Source organism: Solanum stenotomum, chromosome 3, assembly GCF_019186545.1.
Source record: "Solanum stenotomum isolate F172 chromosome 3, ASM1918654v1, whole genome shotgun sequence".
NCBI lineage: Eukaryota > Viridiplantae > Streptophyta > Magnoliopsida > Solanales > Solanaceae > Solanum > Solanum stenotomum.
The window spans coordinates 4,120,855-4,141,761 of NC_064284.1; the positions used below are offsets into that span (position 1 = coordinate 4,120,855).

The 20,907-nt window shown below is 32.0% G+C and overlaps 3 protein-coding genes across 3 annotated transcripts; all 3 read right to left on the reverse strand.

Moving 5' to 3' along the window:
* Positions 1–8,396: 8,396 nt before the first annotated feature.
* On the reverse strand, positions 8,397–9,197 carry LOC125860313 (calcium-binding allergen Ole e 8-like). The gene has a single exon (XM_049540242.1). It carries the CDS (start codon positions 9,133–9,135, stop codon positions 8,641–8,643), a length of 495 nt encoding a protein of 164 aa, XP_049396199.1. The 5' UTR covers positions 9,136–9,197; the 3' UTR covers positions 8,397–8,640.
* Positions 9,198–11,325: 2,128 nt separating this feature from the next.
* Positions 11,326–15,606, reverse strand: LOC125859275 (uncharacterized). Its single transcript, XM_049538976.1, has 9 exons — positions 15,443–15,606; positions 14,925–14,973; positions 14,642–14,730; positions 14,455–14,511; positions 14,308–14,370; positions 14,076–14,141; positions 13,284–13,370; positions 12,368–12,461; positions 11,326–12,009 (listed from the first exon to the last, which is right to left on the reverse strand). The coding sequence occupies exons 1-9, from the start codon at positions 15,545–15,547 to the stop codon at positions 11,525–11,527; spliced, it is 1,095 nt and encodes a 364-aa protein (XP_049394933.1). The 5' UTR covers positions 15,548–15,606; the 3' UTR covers positions 11,326–11,524.
* A 1,150-nt stretch (positions 15,607–16,756) lies between these two features.
* LOC125860720 (pentatricopeptide repeat-containing protein At3g18020) lies at positions 16,757–19,862 on the reverse strand. The gene has a single exon (XM_049540737.1). The coding sequence runs from the start codon at positions 19,692–19,694 to the stop codon at positions 17,652–17,654; it is 2,043 nt and encodes a 680-aa protein (XP_049396694.1). The 5' UTR covers positions 19,695–19,862; the 3' UTR covers positions 16,757–17,651.
* Between the last annotated feature and the right edge of the window lie 1,045 nt (positions 19,863–20,907).

Consider the following 20,907-nt stretch of genomic DNA (forward strand, 5'->3'; position numbering starts at 1 on the left):
TAACTTATTTGATGAGGATAATATATTTCGGCATAATTAATCCTGAAATAATTTGTTCTCAACCAAACAACCCCATGAAGTTTAATTTCTATACACCTGTGAGACTGCGTACACCCTATCCTTTTCAGATCTTATTCTAGATATATTATTGTTATTATTTCGCATATTTTTTGCATTATCAGATCACATCGAAGCTAGTTACATAACCGTTTTTAAAAAGTTGATCAATATAGGATTTTATTTTTATTTTTATTCATCCCGATATCTGATATCTATTTTAGGACCATAATTGAAATTTGAATTTGTGTCCCCATAAAAACTCCAAAAAAAATGCTCATTAAAGGGAAGCTTACCTGCTATACTGCTCATTAAAGGAAAACTAACTTACTATAATAAGTTAAAATATAGTATTGAGTTAGAGTGTATAAACTTCTTACACTATTAATTATAAGTACTTATAGTTATTAGGTGACATCCACTTAATTTGTAGTGGTAACCAGAATGTTGGCTACTAATTTAATTTCCCTATGACCAAATAAATTGATCCATATGTAATGCCCTTTATATTTTTTCCCAATTTTTAAATATGGAATAATTGCTTGTTCCCATGCTTCATGATTGATGGTTCCTCACCCAACTGTCAAAATAGCAATGGGACAGGTGGGGCTAAAAGTTAGTTAAGTGATTATCCTCCTATATAGTTAGAGGCATCTTAAGAATAAAGTAATAAAATGAATAATCATTCATAATCCATTTTATTTTAGAAAATTAAAAAGATTTTGACCTAATTGTTGGTAATTATGAAATTGAAATACTCCGACATTCAACCATAATATCAATGTGTTTGGTATCAAATCAAGTCATCAGAGGAAATCATTATCTAAATTCTAATCAACAAAAGAGAAAAAGTAAGAGGTAAGATTTATGTGTTACAAATAGAATCGTTCTATTGACAATGTTCATTTTTTTTATGGACTTGCTAAAATAATAGTTCGCTCGTATAATTTTTTTAATCTTTACAAATGTTTGCATATAATAAAAAGTATAAAAAATATATTTGAGGTGGACAAAAAAAAAATAGTCACTGTATACATGTGACCAACACAATCATTTTCTAAACTTTGTTTCTACCTCAAAATTAACCGATTTTTGACCATTAAGGACTTATAGAAGAAATGGCGTCACAAAAAAAGGAAAAGAAATTATTGAAAAGTTAAGTCACGGATGAGGGTCATGTACAAAGTTGAGCAAGACTGAAAGCTACATATAGAAATATGGAAAAATAATTGTAGATTTTTAGTTTAGAAGTAAAAAAAAGATATTGGATCATTGATAAGTATGGATTTGGGCTCCTAAAGCCCATTAAAGATAGACTAAATCCATACCACTCGTTCCATCGTTGAGAAGTAGAATTATGGAAAAATTAGCAAACTAGTCAAAAAGTCTAACTTAATTAGTAAAAACTTTCATACTTTATAAATATTAGTAAAAATGTCAAAATGTCATTATTTTAGAAAAAGCTTGTGTATCCTAATTTACTTCCTATTTTATCTTACCTTAATTACACATTTCCCAATTAATCTTCTATCATATGTTTAAAATAAAGGGAATATTTTCTCTCTCATATTTTCATCTTCTTCTTCTTTTTTTGCAACATATTTACATCTTCCAATTCTTCTCCATTTCATAATCTGCTTCTTTCTTCCTTTTTTTTTTCCAGAAATTGAAAAATATATTTATAAAGATATTCACACAATCCCTTTTATTGAGGTATGCATCTTTATTCGTTTTTTAAGATTTATTTTATGATTTTATTTTTGTTTAAAATTGTTGTCTGTATTTGAAATCATGTTTAGGATTTGATAAACTCTAAATCACGCTCCAATGGCAGAATCTAAGAGAATTACTAGAGGTATCCAACTTAATCAACAATTTTCTATTTTTCAATATCACAATTTTCTACTTAGAACACAAATGACGACAATTTTGTATTTTTATTTCCTTATTTTGTATTTCAATATCACTTTACCTACAAACAAGTTCTACTTTTTTTTTAATTTTGTATTCACCATAATGGTATACCAACAAAGTCACATTTGTGTTTCAATTGAAATGAGTATTTATTGTGCTCATTTTGTATTTCAATCTCAATTTTCAATGACAACATATTTCTTTTTTATTATGTTTTCATCATAATTGTATACCAACAACTTTTATATTTTATGTGCTCACTTTACCATTCAAACTAAAATTGAATATCATATTGTGGTGCGTATTTTACTGTGATCATTTTGTATTTAACTCTCACATTGTATTCAGAAAAGTTTGTATTTTTTTTTTGTGTTCATCATAATGATATACCAACAAAGTCAATTTTGTATTTCAATTGATGTGAGTATTTATTGTGCTCATTTTGTATTTCAATTTCAATTTCAATGACAACAAGTCTGTATTTCTTTTTATTATGTTTTCATCATAATTGTATATCAACAACTTTTGTATTTTATGTGTTCACTTTACCATTCAAATTAAAATTGGTATGTTACTTTCATAGTGAAAACTAAAAATTGTATTCCAGTGATCAAAATTGTATTACATAACTGCCAAATATATTTTTCTTTTATTCGTATTACAAAAATATTATTCATTGTATCACAATATAATCTAATCATTACATATGAATACGTTTAAAGAAAGATACAAGATTCTGATAAAAGAATAGCATACATAATAAACATAATACAATCTGTTGAGGAATTAATGATACAATATTCTAAAAAAAATACAAATTGACTGTGAAAGAAATATGATACATCTATGTTTAAGAAATACAAATCAATTTGGCATACCAACTGGTATGACTACAAACTAAAAAAAATTATAATGTTCTTAATAAAAATATAAATGTTGAGTAAAAGAAAAACAATTGACAAACAAAAATTAATATGAATACAATATTTGCAACCTTCTTCTTCATTCTCTCATTCTTTGCAACCTTCTTCTCTGATCTCTCTTTTTTTCTTCTTCTTCACGAAAGTCGATTTTGGTTCGAAAATCTGATCCGTTGAGCCATGGTTGGATATAAAAAAAAATCCGATTTAATCAAATTCATTTCAACAAAAATTGAGTATTATCAATGAAAATTTAAAAATCGATATTAAAAATTTAATGAACAAGTGGGATGAGTTCTTTGTGTTTTTTTTTTGAATTTGTATTAAGTTTTGAATTTTTGTAACTGATGAGACTTTTAAGCAATTGTTCCTTTTTTAAAAATTTCTCTCCCCTAAATTTCTCCTTTCTATTATTTAACAATTGTATTCTTTAAATAAAACAAATAATAAAAACTTAAATAAGATACATATTAAACTAAAATTCTGACATTTTTACTAAATATTGAAAATATTGACAATGAATCATATTAAATGTTAAAATATTGACATTTTGAAAAAATTTCCTAGAATTATTATGGACAAATTACTCAAGTACACAACATTACAGGGAGAAGGTTTCACAATTTGAAATTTAAAAATTATAATTCAGTTAGAGGTTTATGAATGACTGATTGGTTGAAGGAAGAAACGTACGCGTGATTTGTGGGAGTCAATTATAATTTCCGTTTTAATCCCTTATTTCACACATTAAACTGATAACAATAACTTAATAATTTAAGTATCTGCCCTTTATTAATTAACGTATCCGCCTGCAATATTATGTATCCGAAAGATACTAAAAAAAGGGATTTTTGATAATTAATGAAAGAGTAGGGATAGGAAGTAATTTCTTTCTTATACTATGTGATTTGCTTAATTTTTACAACTATTATTTCGAGAAAATTTTAGAAATGACTAACTTAGTTGATAACGCGGTTGAACGTAGATAGTTATCTAGAAATTGAAGTCAATTAAGCATCAGCTTCCGCCTTCGAGAAGATTCTTTAATTTGACCATGTATCTTCATCTTTACCACCAATTGGCATTGATTAATAATTATCGTCTTTAAATAAATAATATCATGTTGTTAATCCCTCTGCAGACACATCATATACATTCGTTCAGCTCTTTTTTTCTTCAGTTTCTCTCTTATTAATTTTTACTATCTTCGTGATGCGCAGATAATATTAAAAAAAAGTAATTATACGCTCGAACATATATTATACACTTAATTTTAATTTATATCTCAATCTTTTGAATCTGAACTGATATAATCTTCACGTAGATACGATGGCAAGATGTGTACTCACCCAATCTGCATCATAGTTTATATTCTTTTATTTTACTTAATTTGACTAGTCAATTGACACCCTTTTAAATGTCTTAATTATCACACCTACTGATATGTCATTACTTGTTGGACTTTCTCTTTCTATATTAAATAAGGCGTGTGTTACACTTAATTAAGACGAATTTAAATCAGAATTGGGAGAGAAAAGTAAAGATATCTATAATTCATAACATAAGTTCATAACTTCATATAAAATGCGTTATGTATGACGTTCATGACAAATGATGGACCGAACTTGTCAAAGAAAATGACAGATAGATATGTAGATTAACTTATGAGCAAGGAGGACGCACATAAGATTTTACTCTCATATTAATTGAATTTTTGAGGCATTTTTCATTTTTCAAATTAACTTAATTGATCAATCTTCAAGACTATTTTTAAAATATTCTTCCAATTTTACCCTTCATTTGGATTTTCAATGTGATGACTTCAATAAATTTGACAATAATTAATAAGGGTGAAAATGGAAAACTATGTTCAATTTATGTCTTAATCTACTTTTTTTAAAAAGTGTGAAACACCTCAAAAATTCAATTAATATGAAATGGAGGTAGTAGTCAAACTCCACATCAAAATTTGAAAGCAAAAATGAAGGATTTTATAATATCACATGTTTACGTGATGCACATTTTTAAGCTCGATGATGAGCTAACATTCGCAAAGTCTATTATAGATCAAATTGGAAAATGTGTAATCACATGGGTAGACGGGGTCGTTTGGTCGTAAACAAGTTATCTCAGGATTAGTTATCTTGGGGTACTGTGCTATTCTAGGACAACTTATTCCACCATGTATATGGAATAACTTATGGGAAAACTACATAAATCTCACTAGTTTAGGTCTTAATTACTAAGATTCCCAATAATTTTAAATATTACTTCCTCTACCATATTTCATGATTAGGATACATGAGTTTGAATCTGTGAGATACATTTATCTGCCGAATTTTAAAACTGCGATACGTATTTTATTTATTTAAATTAATTGATTGTAACTGATTTCTTTAATTAGTGAAGTAATTGAGGGACGATTAATTTTGGAATTAAATTAATCAAATCCTTTAAATTTAAGGTAGAAATCAAGAAGTATTTCTATGTTTAATAAATTTCATTTTATTATTATTTGAACTAATAAATTCATTAATAATATTAATAAAAGACAAAAATATGTATATTTTGGTTATGTAATTTGATTAATTTCATTTTATTATTCTTAAATTAATAAATCATTAATTTTATGTATCTATACATAATGTATCCAACAAACTAAACACTTAGATACATGACTATCAAACAAATATATTCATATGTATCATAAAAGTATCTAGTATTAATTTTGTGCATTTGTTATAGGGGTCTAGTATTAATTTCATGTATCTATTTATATGATTGAATATTAATTTCATGATCTAATTTTAATTTCATGTATCTTTTTTATATATCTAGTATTAATTTATAGATTATATTCAAAAACATGTAACTCGGATACATAATAACATATACATATAATTATGTCTATCAAAATATAGAATATAATTGAAACACACTAATTTAGGAAAAAATCACGACGGTAGAGTGTTTGTTTTATCATTAATCCAAAAAAAGTAAGAAAATTCAAAATTCTTCCGGCAACAAAGCATTTTGAAACCGATGATGCTTGCATCTGACATTCCTTCTACAAGATATGCATCTTGGATACATAATAATAATAATAATAATAATAATAATAATAATAATAATAATAATAATAATATATATTATTATAATAATTTTGTGTATCAAAATATATAATATAACTGAAACGCACTAATTTAGGAACAAATCAGGACGGTAGAATATCGATTTTATCATTAATCTAAAAAAAAAAAGTAAGAAAATTCAAAATTCTTCCAGCAACAAAGCATTTTGAATCCAATGATGCTTGCATGTGACATTCCTCCGACATCATAGATCCAAAAGTTTGCTGAATCCAGTGATATTGCTCCAACCGCTGGATTAGTCCTTGTGACATTTAGCTTTGGGAAAGGGTTGCATATGCCTAATTGAAGAGCAGTAGTTATGCAGCAATTCGGCAGATTGGGTTGAGAATGAAGTCAAGAGGCAATAGATGTCAAGTATCATCAATTAGGAATGAAAGAGGGTTGATGGATGTGGGAATGGGGGAGACGGTAGATGTGAGTATAAGACCTTGACTTGTTAATGGGTCATTAATTAAGGAGTTTAAATTTAAGATAATTATTCAATATCATATTTAAAGGATTTTTGTATCTAATTAAATCTATTAAAATATATGGTATAGATATTAAAAGTGGTAGTATGTGTAATTGTTTTAAACTAGAGATAAATATTGTATATACTAGATATAGGACCCCGTGCCAGCATGGGGCCCAATATATATATTTTTTATTATTTTAATTTATGTCATATTATGGAATTTGAGAAGTTATTGAAATTTTTATATGATTTTAAAAATATTTTAAATTTTTAACTATATATTTCAATGTACAAGATTTTGATAAAATAAAATCTTTAAAGTTAAATCATAATGTTTTTGAAATTTAAATTATTAAAACATATATAATGATTTTATAGAAAAATGAAAAGGATAATAAATTCAACTTTTACCATGATAAGGTTGAAAAATATTATTTAAGTGGAAGGAGGTGGGGCCCACTTATATATTTTATATAGTAAGTATTGGACATTTGTAATGATTTCATTGGAACAATGGTAGTAAATCCTAGACTCTTCTAATATATAGTAATGATAGTGATGTATGTGTAGTTAAGTAGTTTTTTCATAACTTATCCTATCACTATGACATAAATTATGGGATAAGTTATTCCAACATGACAATGAAACAAGATATAAAAAATTTATCCATCACTATTTTTTTATTTCATCACTATTTATTTTTATCTCTTACACCAAACGATGTATATTAATGGCAAAAACAGTGTTTCAAATGATACATTTCTCAAAAGTTAAAATAAGTCTTCTTCCGCCCCGATTGCAGCGAAACAGCGTGCTACCGGCCAATACCGTTTCTCCCGTGTAAACGAGTAAAAAGACACTTTCCCAACATCTGGAAAGTGGCGAATAATTGGTGCAACTTTGAATTATCGATAATATTAAATCATTAAATTATAAGTAACGCAACTTCATAACGGAAATGCTAGCAATTTTATTACATAACGAGAGGTAGATTGAAAAAGAATTGTGATTAGATTGGACTTGACTAAAGACTTACTACAAATAGAAAGATAGGAAGGTCCAGAATTAAGGTTGAACTTTTGATAAGATACTAGATAAGAAGGTCGAGAATTAAGATAGTGTCAATCTCTACTATCTTGTATTCGTAAATAATAGTAGTATCTTATTTTTCAGTTCTCATTAATCATTATCACTTACTGGTTTGTTTGCTCTATTTATTTTGCTATTTTATTGTTATTAGGGAAAAAGTCTAAAAAATATTCTAACTTTGATCAAAATTGTTGTTACGATATCAAATTTTATGGAGGATTTTTTACCCCATTGCATTATTTAATAGTGTATTTTAAATATATGTGTCCATGTAGACACATTACTATTTATAATGATGCAATATTTATGATGTGCACGTGGGCATATATCATTAAAATACACTACTCCCTCCGTTTAAAAAAGAATGACTTCCTTTCCTTTTTAGTCTGTTTAAAAAAGAATGACCTCTTTCTTTTTTTGGTATCATTTTAATTTCAGTTTTCCTCATGGCTTGTTTAAGGCCACAAGATTAAAGTACAATTTTGTACATTTGATATAACTTTAATTTAGAATTACATGATTCAAATTTTTTTTTTATTTTCTTAAACTCCGTATCAAGTCAAACTAAATCATTCTTTGTAAAATGAAGAGAGTATTAAATAGTGCGATAAAAGATTCTTTCCAAAGATGTATTCTTGCAACAATTTCGATGAAAGTTTGGATATATTTCAAATATTTTTTTCCCCTTGTTATTATTTTCTTTTTTATCTTTGTTTTATCATATCTTCTTTTGAGAAGAAAGATATTTTCTCCTAAACTAAAAAATAGCAAAGCTTATTTTACTCTTCACAGGAAACGAAGAAACGAATGTCAGAAAAATAAACTAAAATTTCATATAACAATAAATTCAGAATCCACATTTACTGTTAACGGCGTTAACCTAACAAATTCATCTTAAAGTTTATCCTTACGGTTTCTCCGTCTAGCATCAGTTAGAGGTAGAAACTATATCCTATAAGGGGACGCACTATAATCCCGTGCGCCTCACCTTTATCAGCCGCTAAAAAGGATAGTAAAACAAAGACTAAATAACAATAATAAAAACCTAGAGAGCCTACTTGCTAGTAGTCATCATCTTCTTAAACTCTTCAAAGCTAACGTAACCGTCGCCGTCGGAATCAACGGACGTGATCATTTTGGTACAGTCCTGAACGGAGCAGCTTTCGCCTAAACGAGTCAGGATCTGGTGAAGCTCAGCGGCGGAGATCAATCCGTTACTGTCCTGATCGTATAGATCAAAGGCTTCACGAAGCTCCTTAACGCCACCGTCACCGACGCTGTTAATGTCGCCTTTACAGAACTCAGCAAATTCCTTGAGGCTAATGAAACCGTCTCTGTCTGCATCAATTTCATCCATCATACGAGCGACTTCTTCGGGAGATGTACCAGATCCAAGAGCACTGATGACGCCGGAGAGCTCGTCGCCGGAGATCATGCCGTCGCCGTTCGTGTCGAACCGTTGAAACACTTTCTGCACCTCATCCATGTTCTGAAGGTAAAGAGAAGGCTTGGAAACGGAGTTATTGTTGACATTGTCGGTAGCAGCCATTCCCGCTGATTTGGAAGTAATAGTATGAGAAAGAGATAGACTAGTAATGGTGGTTATAATGGCGGAAATACGTCTATATATAGGAGGGAAATGTTGGAAGCGTAAAAAGGAACCCCGCGAGAAACAAAAAAGATTTTGCCGCCGTGTGGGGAATTACTTACTATACCTCTGTCATTTTTAATTGCCATAATTTTCTTATAAGATATTTGATTAATATTTTATGATGTATTTTTCATTATATCGCTATGCAAAAAAAAATAAAAATCCAATCTATAGTACTTTTTGTATATTATTTGAATATCTAAATATTTTGTTTAAAATATTAAATTAATATAATCTAATTTAACTTTGTAAATAAGTCAAATTGACTTTAAAAAAATGCGATATGGCAAATAAAAATGGATAGAAGTTGTATTTTTAACTTTTTGCGTTGTTGGTAAAGAATATGATTCCTTTATATTTCGACATACTTAGTTTCAAATAAATATTTAAAAAAAAAAGATATTCCCATGGTAAGTAAATGTTGGAACTTTTTTTTGTATCTTCAATTATCATCTTTTCTATGATGGTGGTGCCAAGGAATATCTGCAAGGCTGCCACTAGCAATATATCATATAGAAAGAACTATCTAGTGTTTTTGTTTTCATTGAAATTTGAACGTGAGATTTTATGACTTTCAATTATTTGATTGACTAGTAAATGAAACAACACAATATTATTATACCAAAAAATAAAGAGATGGTTATATTTTTATTTTCAAGATTTGATTAGTTAGCCATAAATAGATATTTAATGATAATAAAGGCATTTTTAGGGAACTACTAGGAAATTTCAAGAGGATAGGGAAAGGAGGACCACATGAGATTTAGGCGTGTGTAAGACGTGTTTTGGGTCCTAATCTGAAAATCGACCTTATCTACTCCCTCCGTTCAGTTTTTTTTTTTTCTTGTTACATTTTTCGAAAGTCAGTTTGATTAATTTTTAAATTAAATTAAATTATATTAATTTTATATTTTGAACAAAAAAAAATGTAGACATTCAAAAACTAAATGAAAAGCACTATAAACTGATATTTTTTACATATTAATATGATGAAAAAATATATCGTAAAATGTTAGTCAATCTATAATTTGACTCTAAAAGAGGAAACTATGACAATTAAAAGTGAACGGAAATAGTATTATTCACTATGTAGTTCAATATTGGAACTCGGCAACTACTTCGTTCCTCAACACTTGTCTCTTGGCAATCCTATTATAATTCAGCTATTCATCGACACTTGGATTCTATCATTCCTAAAGTTCACGCAAAACAATTTTAATCAACACAGGAACTATAATCCGACGTGGTTTATCTAAAAAGGAATTGATTGGTGTAGCAAAATACAGTTATAAAGAACATATAATATAACGTTCCAAAGAGAAAAAATTGATTGATATAGTAAAATATTATTATAGATGATAATTGTTATAGAAATATCATACTTTATATGATTAGAATCAATTTTTATGTTCAAATGCTGTGCTCCAAGGGACGGATTCTACAATTCAAACAAAGTCAGCTGTACCCAAGAGGAGAAAAAATTAGTGACCGAATATGCCAAATTGGAGAAATCACTGTTTAGAAACCTAATTTTAGGCGATTCAATATTCACAATTTGATGTATGATCAAAGTTCAATATTTGGCAACGAACATTATCTTACCAGCAACGTAATTGAGGGCTTTTACCATAGTACATAAACTATACTTTTTTGAGAACCTGAAAAGTTGAGTCCACCATCAGCTAGCAATGTAATTTAACTTCTTGTAATATTATATATAGGTCATCTATTTAATAGAGTTGGTTGCAATCACTACCTTTTACGTGACACATGGTGTGTAATAATTTTACATCATAAAATATAAATATGTTTTCAAGTTTTACTACTTGAACTTGTCGCTGTATGTCAAACAGTGACAAGTAAAAATGAACAGAGAGAGTACTGTTCATTCATTCAATTGTCAAGTAAAAGAGCAAGGAAAACAAGCATAGTTTTGGCTCTAACCGTGATGTTTATTATCATCAAACATTATTGTCAAAACTTCTTTCAATGCAGGAATAATGTTTAGCAGATCTATGGTCTATCTAATTTTGTAATGTGTCTGGATTGCTACGATACGCCTCAGAGATTGCATATGGTCTTTCAACAAAAATTAACAATCATCTTCGTATGTCTCCGATAATAAAGGTCAAAAACAAAAGTTACATCCCAACCGAAAAATCCTCAACTAAAAGTTTGAAATACCAACATCAACACGTTTTCACAGTGTAAGCACTATTTTAAAAATATGTTATATCCCAGAAAGGAAAAACATTCAAAGTAGAACAAAATTAGGCGTCTCCAATTTTCAACCTGGTGCAGGAGGTGGAGGGGGTTGCTGCATCGACATATGGGGCATAGCATGGTGACCACCATTAAAGTGCTGAGGAGGTGGTGGCGGACGCCAAACATTACCACCCATTGCTGGTGGTGGTGGAGGGGGCCTATTTAGAGGTGGAGCTAACTGTGGGGGCGGCGGAGGTGGCATTCCTCTGAATTGCATTTGCTGGTGCGGAATGCCACCTGCAGCTGGTGGTGGCATTGGCTGTCCCTGCCAAGCTTGTGGTGGAGGCATCTGCATTGGTGGGTAGATATTAGGCTGCATAGGTGGTGGCCGAATAGCTGGAACAGGAGCTGGAGGCAGAGGACCATTTGCAAATGGACGTGGGGGAACAGGAGCACCAACCGCACCATTGGCTTGAGGAACACCGGGAAGTGTTGGGGGTCCACTTGCAAACATGGTGTGAGGCCTGTTTTTCTGGGTACCTGGATTACTCGAAGCTAAAACCCTCTCTGCATATCATCCACAACAGATCAGAATTACCCCAAAGTGTATTGGAAAAGTAATGACTACATAATTCAAAAAGATAATAAAAGTAAGTGAAATTCAAATTGCAGAGAAAATGCACAATTAGCAACTTGTGCATTTTATTGAATCACCCCACTCTTACCCCTTGTTACACACTTTGGAGTATTCAAAATAATAGCCCAGTCTTCTACAAACTTATGGTCCAAATAAGTGAATAACTAAAAAATAAATTCAACTGATATATTTGCAACAAGCAAAACATTCAAGAATCTTGATCGAAGACAAGTATCCACATCCTAGCATTCTCAATTTCATTTTTCTTAAACACAAATTCATTCTTACCAGCAGGGGTTCCATGACGTTCCCCCTTTGTATCTTTCTTGTAGGCATAGGACACTGTGATTTGGCGATTGCAAAGATATTGACCATTCATAGCCTGCAGAAACGCCAAGTTGGAAGTCAAAGTCCAGATGCATGCTAGAAAGCATCTGGCATGAACAGAGGATTTGAAACCTCAAAAGTAACAATACATTAAAAATCCAGTGTTCTCCAAACATGTAAACTAGTAATGTCAGATGAAGATGCAAAATTTGCACTCAAGTTAACCATATCTTTACTAACAACAGGGTCTTTATAATTTAACAGGATTTCAGGAAGCTGGTTCAGCAGTGCCAAGTAGATTAAATTACAAATTAGGCACTGAAACAATAGACAGTTCTAAATCATCATATTGGTCACTTAAACGTGTCTGAGATAAGATATTCAATGCTTGGAAGATGTATCCTGCACACTATTTATTTATTTGTAAGTAAGATTTTATTGCTATCAGCCTATCACAGCAACCAGAGGGTGATCCCAATCCTTAAAAAATGTAAGGAATCTAGGAAATCCATCAACTGCTCACATTCATATACAGCCACTTGACCTGTTTTCAGAAATTAAATGAAAGCTCCAACAATGTGATGACATTATGACTAAACCAGATAAAATAATAGTACAAACCAAACCGGAAAATACTCCATTTTCAACACATTACAACCTCCATAGCATGCAAATAGCTTATCCTCTAAAGTCTGATCAGAAATGTATCCTAATTTATAATCCAGACATTAAAAGAAGACAGGAGTCCACACATAGCACAGGCTCCAAGTCAAACAGTAGATAACATTTAGATTTGAACTTTTTTGGACTAGTAAGTCTCAATATATCATGTATCTGAATTTATGGTTGGTAAGCAAAGAGGTAAAAGGAGAGTTACCTCAATTGCTGCATCAGAGGCATCAAATGAATCATAACTAATGAAACCAAAACCCCGGGAATTCCCTGTCTCGGGGTCTCGCATAATCTGGAAGAAAAGATACTACATCAGAATATAACAAAGACCACCTATAAATGGCAAGTAAACTATGTGGTCCTAGTAAAATGTATGCATTGTTACTTATTAAAAAAACCAATACATGCATAGTTTGTCATTCAAGCTGGTTTAGCATGTTGAAATGACTTGCTGTCTATGTAACATGACAGCACTTTCCCCTACATATTTCCAGTATCCATAGAGATTCATTTAATCTTGTAAAATATCCAACAACTGCAATGTTGCTTTGCCTGTCGGCAAAGATGGAGTAGTACATATCTGGTCAGATCTGCCATTATGGGAAGAAGATACAATCAATCGACCAATCAACTACACCTCAGCCCTAAATTAGTTTCAGTTGGCTGAATGAATTGTCACGCACAAAAAGATAAAGAGTTGTGGTGGCGGAAGAGGAAAAAATGAGCTTCCATCCATGCAGGAGGAGGATGAACTTTTTCCTATTTTGCCTGGTGATGTGATTCTAGATGCAACAACAATAAACTCAGCCAAAATCAAACAAGCAGGATATAATTGTTAGGAGTTAAAAACATAAACTATAGCATGGCTACAAAATAGGCGAGAATTAATCAAACACAGATTGAGCTGTTCTTTTTCTTTACTAAGTAGGAAGTCCAGACAGCATCTTCAAAAGCAGCAAAATGAAGAATCACGAATCATAAGAAAAATAACGTTAACCTTTGGATTTGAGACAACAACTCCAAAAGCACTAAAAGTGTCATAAAGAAGCTTCTCATCTACATCCTGCATATAAAACAGAAATGGGTTTATAAGTTAATAAAGGTGCTAGCATGAGCAAGGTGATATAATATGCAGATTATGTTGTTATCCAATGTCCACAACCAGATGCATTTGATTTGAGAAGAACACAAGAGTTCGTAAGATACTATCAAGGATATGAATTGCTTACAGGATCAAGGTTCCCAACAAACAAGTTGGCACCAACATCAACACTCTTTTTATCTTGTGATGCCTGTACCAGGATACATTATTAGACTAAATAAAATGTGAAATATTCATTAAAGTAAGGGTAAATGCATCAATGGCATAGCATTACCTTATTTACACGTATTGGTTTCCCATAAAGTTTTATCATATTCAGTACCTTTATTGCCTGCATTGGTAGTGCATTAGATAGAGAAAGCAACAAATACCAAAAACAAATCCATAGGGACAAACATATAATAGATAACAACTTCAGCAAGTAAAAATACTGTGACAAGAAAAACAACCAATACACTTACATAGTCAGCATCTTCTTCACTTCGGAATTCCACAAAACCGTATCCCTGATGAGCATTCGTAACTCTGTCCTTGGGGACATAAACATTTACTGCAACACACATTGATTTATATAGCAAACAAGTGAGATATAAAAGAATCTAAAAATCTCCAAAAATTAAAAAAAGGCTAGGAGGATGCTGATGAATTTTTTAAAAAAAAGAGTGTTTAAATAACTTTATCAAGAATCTCCACTGATTTTTTCCCCTTTTAAAGAGGCCATCTATTCAGTTAAAATAGACATACCTACTGGACCTGCTTGAACAAACAGCTCCCATAACAACTCTTCAGTAATCTACCAATCAACCAAAGAAAAACATTTAGTAACCTGAATCTAGAAAAAAAATCTCAATTTTCTGAGTTACTTCTATCCTGAAAGCAACAAAGAAATAGGGAAAAACAATCAGTGAGGAGCTTGTGGCAGAGGACAACAGTATAAAAAAAATAACTATGAATCAAACCCCACCAGCTCATTTTTCATGGAGTTACATTTCAGCGAGTTATAAAATGAACTGAACCATTTGACTCTGGTCGTTCTTATTTGTTAGATGTTTACGGGCAAGACTTTTGAGAAGTTTTTGTGTATAGGGAAAAGATTTTACAATTTCCCAAGTGATACCGAGTCTCTGTGTTGCGTTTGAATCAGCTGTTCTTTTCTATTAGTATAATAATTTGGTAACTATTCCTATTACAGACATTGTGAAACTGCACCAGAAGCGTCAACAAAGAAGAAAAACCCTAGGATTAGAAGGAAAGAGAGATACCTGAGGGTCGAGATTGCCGACATAGGCGGTGGCGTCTTGGTTGCGCTCCGCCGCGTGTTGGCCGAGAAGGTTTGCTCCGACCCCCGGAGCTATTCGTGTCGTCATACTCCGCTCTGTCTCTCTCACGCTGCTTCGCTTAGCAACTTGCTTCTACATAGCTAGGAGAATTAAAGAAGACCAAGAAAGAAAGAAAAACGGCGACAAAATGACAAAAATGACCCTCATAGACAGATTCTTCTTTTCTTTTTCTCTTGCGTTTGTGGAGTATCTGAATCACAAAAATGTTGTCTATAGATGAAAAAGGATTTCATATTTTCGGTTAAATTTAACAATCGAGATGGGTAATTATTTAATGGAGACTAAAAGTGTTCACTTTCAGCAAATTTAAAGGATCAAAATTATTCAATTGATACTTAAGGGGCTACTTTGAATCTACTATCAAAAATAAGGGACCATTTTGTCAATTTCCCCAACATTCTATGTAATGGAAAAACTACTAAACAACAGATCACAAAAATAAAGATTAGTTGTTGAACTGTGTTTAGTTGAGAGTAAATTGTTGGAAATAAGTGGTCTGTGTTCATAAAAATAAACCAAGATGAAAACTTGTCGAACAGTGTTGAGCTTCCTATGACAAAAAAACAAGAGTTGTAAAAGCAAAATCCCATAGAATCAATTAAATTCTGTTGATGCAGTAATTCCACATCCTTGAGTGTGATCTGAATGCCCTATTATGTAACGAATTAAATTTTGGTATGTTCCTAAGTTATCATGTTAGACGTTATGCGCTTATCTCAACCATGTAAATTGATTGAAGCACAGAAACAGACGACTGCCACAGTGAAGCAATGAGAATTTATGGTCTGTATAGCATCTCTAGGGAAGTTCCATTAAGAAAGTAAAAGTCTTGAAGATCAGAAGATGGTTCAATGATCACATATGTATGCAACAATACATGAAATCTTTCCAAAGAACATACCATTAATGGAGGTTGTATTAGTAAAGGAATAAGTTAACCATTTGACAGAAATAAAATGAAAAACAGAATCTGAAAGTAAGCCTCCAAGGTGCAAATTAAGAATGAAGACTACAGCTACTTACCAGATTTCTTCAGTCGAAAAGTTTGTATAGCAGCTGTAGCAATTTAATTTCTCCTCTTTTTGTAATTCTCCTGCAGATTATTCCTTCACTTGCTGACCTGAAAATAAAGCTCTACTGCAAAATTTTAAAAAGGGATGATAAACCATCTTGATATCAAAGAGGAAACTTAAGGGGGGGAAATCCAGGATCTCCACCAACGTACCTGCTACTATAAAACTGCACTAACTCAGTGATGCATCGTAAAGCTACTTGTTCATGTTCAGCACCTCAAAACAGCTAGTTACGGCTTTTATAAAAGAAGCAACTTTAATATAAATGATGAACGGTCTTAGTCTCAATGCATACCTCTCTATTTAGCTGAGGAAAGTGACGGAAGCTTCAAGGTATAGGAATGCTGGGTGCTTAGATCAACTTGGAGCATAAGTTCTTCAACGTAAAATGTCAAAAGTATTGACATGACAAATTTGCAAATTCCATGTGAGAAGAATAATAGCTCTCTATTCAATTGAATATCCATAAATAAAATATTGAAGGCGGGGTGATGCATTCAGCAAGGCAGTAACAAACTAAAAACTGAACGAAGTAATTCTCAGATAATGAAACATCAAAAGTTTGCTTGACCATTACAGAAATAGTACATTCAGACAGAAGGGAATAAATCTCATTATTGAGTTAAATGAGATGAGTATCTAAATTTTAAAAAAATCACGGAAGCTATGAGTAATAAATAGAAGAGATATTACAGAAGAAAGTGCATTCATCTAATATGATGAACCACCTTCTGAAAACTTCTCTAACTTATTCATAGTTATGTTGCAGTTTCTTTTCTTTTTACCTGGCTACTTGTAAATGTTGAATCTCCTGTTAACCAATTATGATTTTGTATAACTGGTCAGAGTCCAATGCTTCCTCCATCCGTATTTCCAAGGTTAGATATGTAGCAGAAGCAATATCACGTACTGTTTTTACCATCAAAGACATTCTACTATCATGAAAACATACATAGGGTTCATTCTATAACAACTGAGAGAACTGTTTCCCTCACGCTTTTTAACTTAGTCACTTCACTCTTTATTTAAGACCAAAATTTTTCAACGACCGGCTTCTCTTAAACCCCCACTTGATTGCATGTCGAATCCTCGCAGAACTGTTTTTCCACATTGCCATGCAATTTATCCAGAATTCTCCATGTTACAGAATCAGGTTCTAGTCCATTCTTTCTCATTTCACCAAGAATCTGATAAGCTTCTCTCTTCCAGCCCAATGTGCAAGCACCATTAATAACAATGTTGTAATTGATGACACAAAGAGTAACCCCACAATCTACTAATTCATATAAGAAATCACAAGCATCATGCAGTTTACCAGAGCGACAAAGCCCCTTGAGAATGGCTGCATATATGTAACTGTCATGAACTTTTGAGGGCCAAACAACATCGTTCCAGAAACTTTTGGCTTCATCAACTTTGTTGGATTCAAACAACCCATCGATAATAACAGTATACGTCGTGCAATCAGCAACAATGCCACCACTTACCATGCTATGGAAGACCTCCATAGCTTCATCTATCCGATGTAACTTAAATAACCCCTGGATAACTGCATTATATGTTACAACATTGGGCTTTAAACCTTTTTCAGGCATAACTCTATGCAATAACTCAAGAGCTTCTTCAACCCTCCCGAGTTTTAAAAACCCACTAATAACAGTTGTGAACGTCACACCATCAGGGGCACAAAACTTCTCCATCATCATATCTTTGAAAACCTTTTGAGCCTCTTCAATTCTTCCCATTTTGCAGAAGCCATTAATAACAGTATTCAGGGTGATCACATCTGGTTGACATTGAGTTTGAAGCATGGTGACAAGGACATTTAAAAGCTCAGTTGGGTTGTCAACAACACAAAGAGCTCTGAGATATATATTATAAATCCTTGTTTTGTCATTGTTTTTCTTATTTAACATCATATTGACAATTTCCTTGGCCTTAACAAGATCATTTACATGACACAAACCTTCTACCAATAATTTGTAAGTGAATTCTGACGGCAAGTAGCCAAATTGAATCCCTTCCTCCAACAACTGATATGCCCTGAAACAATCGCCTTCCTTGACGAGACCATGTACAATTGTATTATATGACACTAAGCTTGGATCAAATCCTCGTTTTCTCATTATATAAACTATCCTAGCAGCCCCATTATACCTCCCAAATCTACAAAGAGAATCTATCATTTGTGCATATACAAAATCCTGAACCACACTTTTACCCTGAGGCATATCTTCAACAATATTAAACACTTCATGGAAGAACCCTTCCCTACACAAGCAATTGATCACGTTGCAGAATGCTGCATTGTTTACATGCATATCCTCTTCAGTGCGCATCACGCTCCAAAGCTTCCCAATCAGTTGTTTTCCATGGTCAATGTCCCTCTTTCGAAGAATCCCCCGAATCAAAGCGCTATAAGTGAGCGCATTAGGTATCACTCCGCACTCAGACATTTCATCAAACAGCTTCTCAGCTTCCCGAACCTCGCCAACCCCGCAATACCCATCGATCAAAGTAGTATACGAAACAGCATTAGGAGAATGCCCTCTCTTTCTCATATCAACAAACAGCTGATGGGCATCTCTATTTCTTTCTAAAGTACAAAGCTGATGGATTAGACGGTTGTAATTCATTAACGAAGGTACAAACTGGGGCTTCTGGTAGAACAAAGCGGAAATAACACGCACAGATTCTTGCGGAGTAGCTGCGTAAAGCAAGCGAGCAATAAGGACATTGCAGGTTCGCTCGTCAGGGACAGTTGACTGGGAAGAAACGGCGAGAAGAAATCGCTGGTGGGCTTCGGAAAATCGATGGGAATCACAGAGAGCATGAGTAATGCTGCTGAGATTGAGAGAGTCGGGATGATAACCCTGAAGTCGAAGCTCATCGAGGAGTCGAAGAGCCTCGTCTACATTTCCGTCAATAGCACAAAGCTTATGAATTCGTCTGGTCCAGTAAGCTCTGTCAAATTCTTGTCCTTCAAAGCTTTGTTGATTGGTTAAATGGAACTCAAAGGTAGAGAAGAGGGAAAGAGATGAAGTGAAAGTTTTAGCAGAGTTTTGCAGAGGTATCAGAAATGGAAATTTGCAAAAATGCATTATTACAGTAGAAATGCATTGATTGGATTGTTGTGAATTTGAATTGGAGAAAAGAAATGAGCGAATTGCTCAATTGATCGATACATTGCTTATGGTGGGAAGAAAAAAAAAAGTGAATTTTCAGTAGTTGTTCAAATGATTTTAAGAAAATAAAGGGGGAAATGCAAAGATAGTCGAATGATGAACTTCGTAAAATTTTATAAGTTTTAGCCATTAAAACAACTTAGGTATCCGTTTAAAGTTTAGCTTGTCAAAGTCTAACTTCAAACATTTCGAAAGCAAACAAAACTTTTGATATTTGCCTTTTGAGGGCAAACTTTCGACATTTTGTGTGAAGTTATATCAAGCATTTCTTGTCTCTCAAATATCTTTCTTATTTAATTGTGAAATATCAACGGCATTGATAATATGTTTTACAAAAATGAAAAAAAATCCAACAATAAGCTACATTACTCACTTTTTGTATTTGAAAAATGTAGACCAACGTCCTCAAATTTGCATTTATGGTACTTTAAGGCTAAGGTAATGTTGAAAAGCCTCAATTGGTTATGGCTACAAATATGAAGTGCTATGCATACTGGCAGCCCAACAGAGTTACTTCAGATATAAATGAACCTTGTTGGTTCATAGTTTGGGCCATGAGGTCTGCCCATGCTCATATGAAAAAAAATTACAGTAAGTGTATCAATATGATTAAAAAAAAGATATACCATAAAATATTAATCAAAGTTATTATTATTTGACTTTAAAAAAAGAAATTATGACAACTAAAAATGAACGAAATAAATTATGAAAGAGATTTTATGTCAAGCAATAGGAAGGGAAAAGCTTTAAAAATGATGGATAACAGTTTTTTTCTACTAAAGGCACAGGATTCACCTTTTATTCAAAACGCGTATCCATCACTTTTCATGCCACAATATGGCTGATTTAGATTTTAACCAATGTCTCTATGTAATTATTGAGATTTTTTCCTTATTTTTAAAAGTTATATAAATATAGCCCTTAAACGATTATATTTTCAGACCTTCGGGTCTAATAGTTGCTTGTGTATCGTTTAACTTTATACATTTTAGATCGTGATCTACTGTTTTCTCACACTATTTATGATAAATTTAAGATCGTGATCTAAACCAATAAAGAAAGCAACAAAAGTACAAAACGATTCTAATTTCTATCATTGGTGTAACACTTTTGGCAAAATTATACAAGG

Excerpts from the sequence above, each read along its gene's own strand:
- LOC125860313 (XM_049540242.1), bottom strand. The coding sequence starts at position 9,135 with ATGGCTGCTACCGACAATGTCAACAATAACTCCGTTTCCAAGCCTTCT.
- LOC125859275 (XM_049538976.1), bottom strand. The coding sequence starts at position 15,547 with ATGACGACACGAATAGCTCCGGGGGTCGGAGCAAACCTTCTCGGCCAA. Across the intron at positions 14,371-14,454 it reads AACCAATACGTGTAAATAAG|GCATCACAAGATAAAAAGAG; the intron begins GTAATGCTATGC and ends ATCCTGGTACAG. Across the intron at positions 12,010-12,367 it reads ACGTCATGGAACCCCTGCTG|AGAGGGTTTTAGCTTCGAGT; the intron begins GTAAGAATGAAT and ends GATGATATGCAG.
- LOC125860720 (XM_049540737.1), bottom strand. The coding sequence starts at position 19,694 with ATGCATTTTTGCAAATTTCCATTTCTGATACCTCTGCAAAACTCTGCT.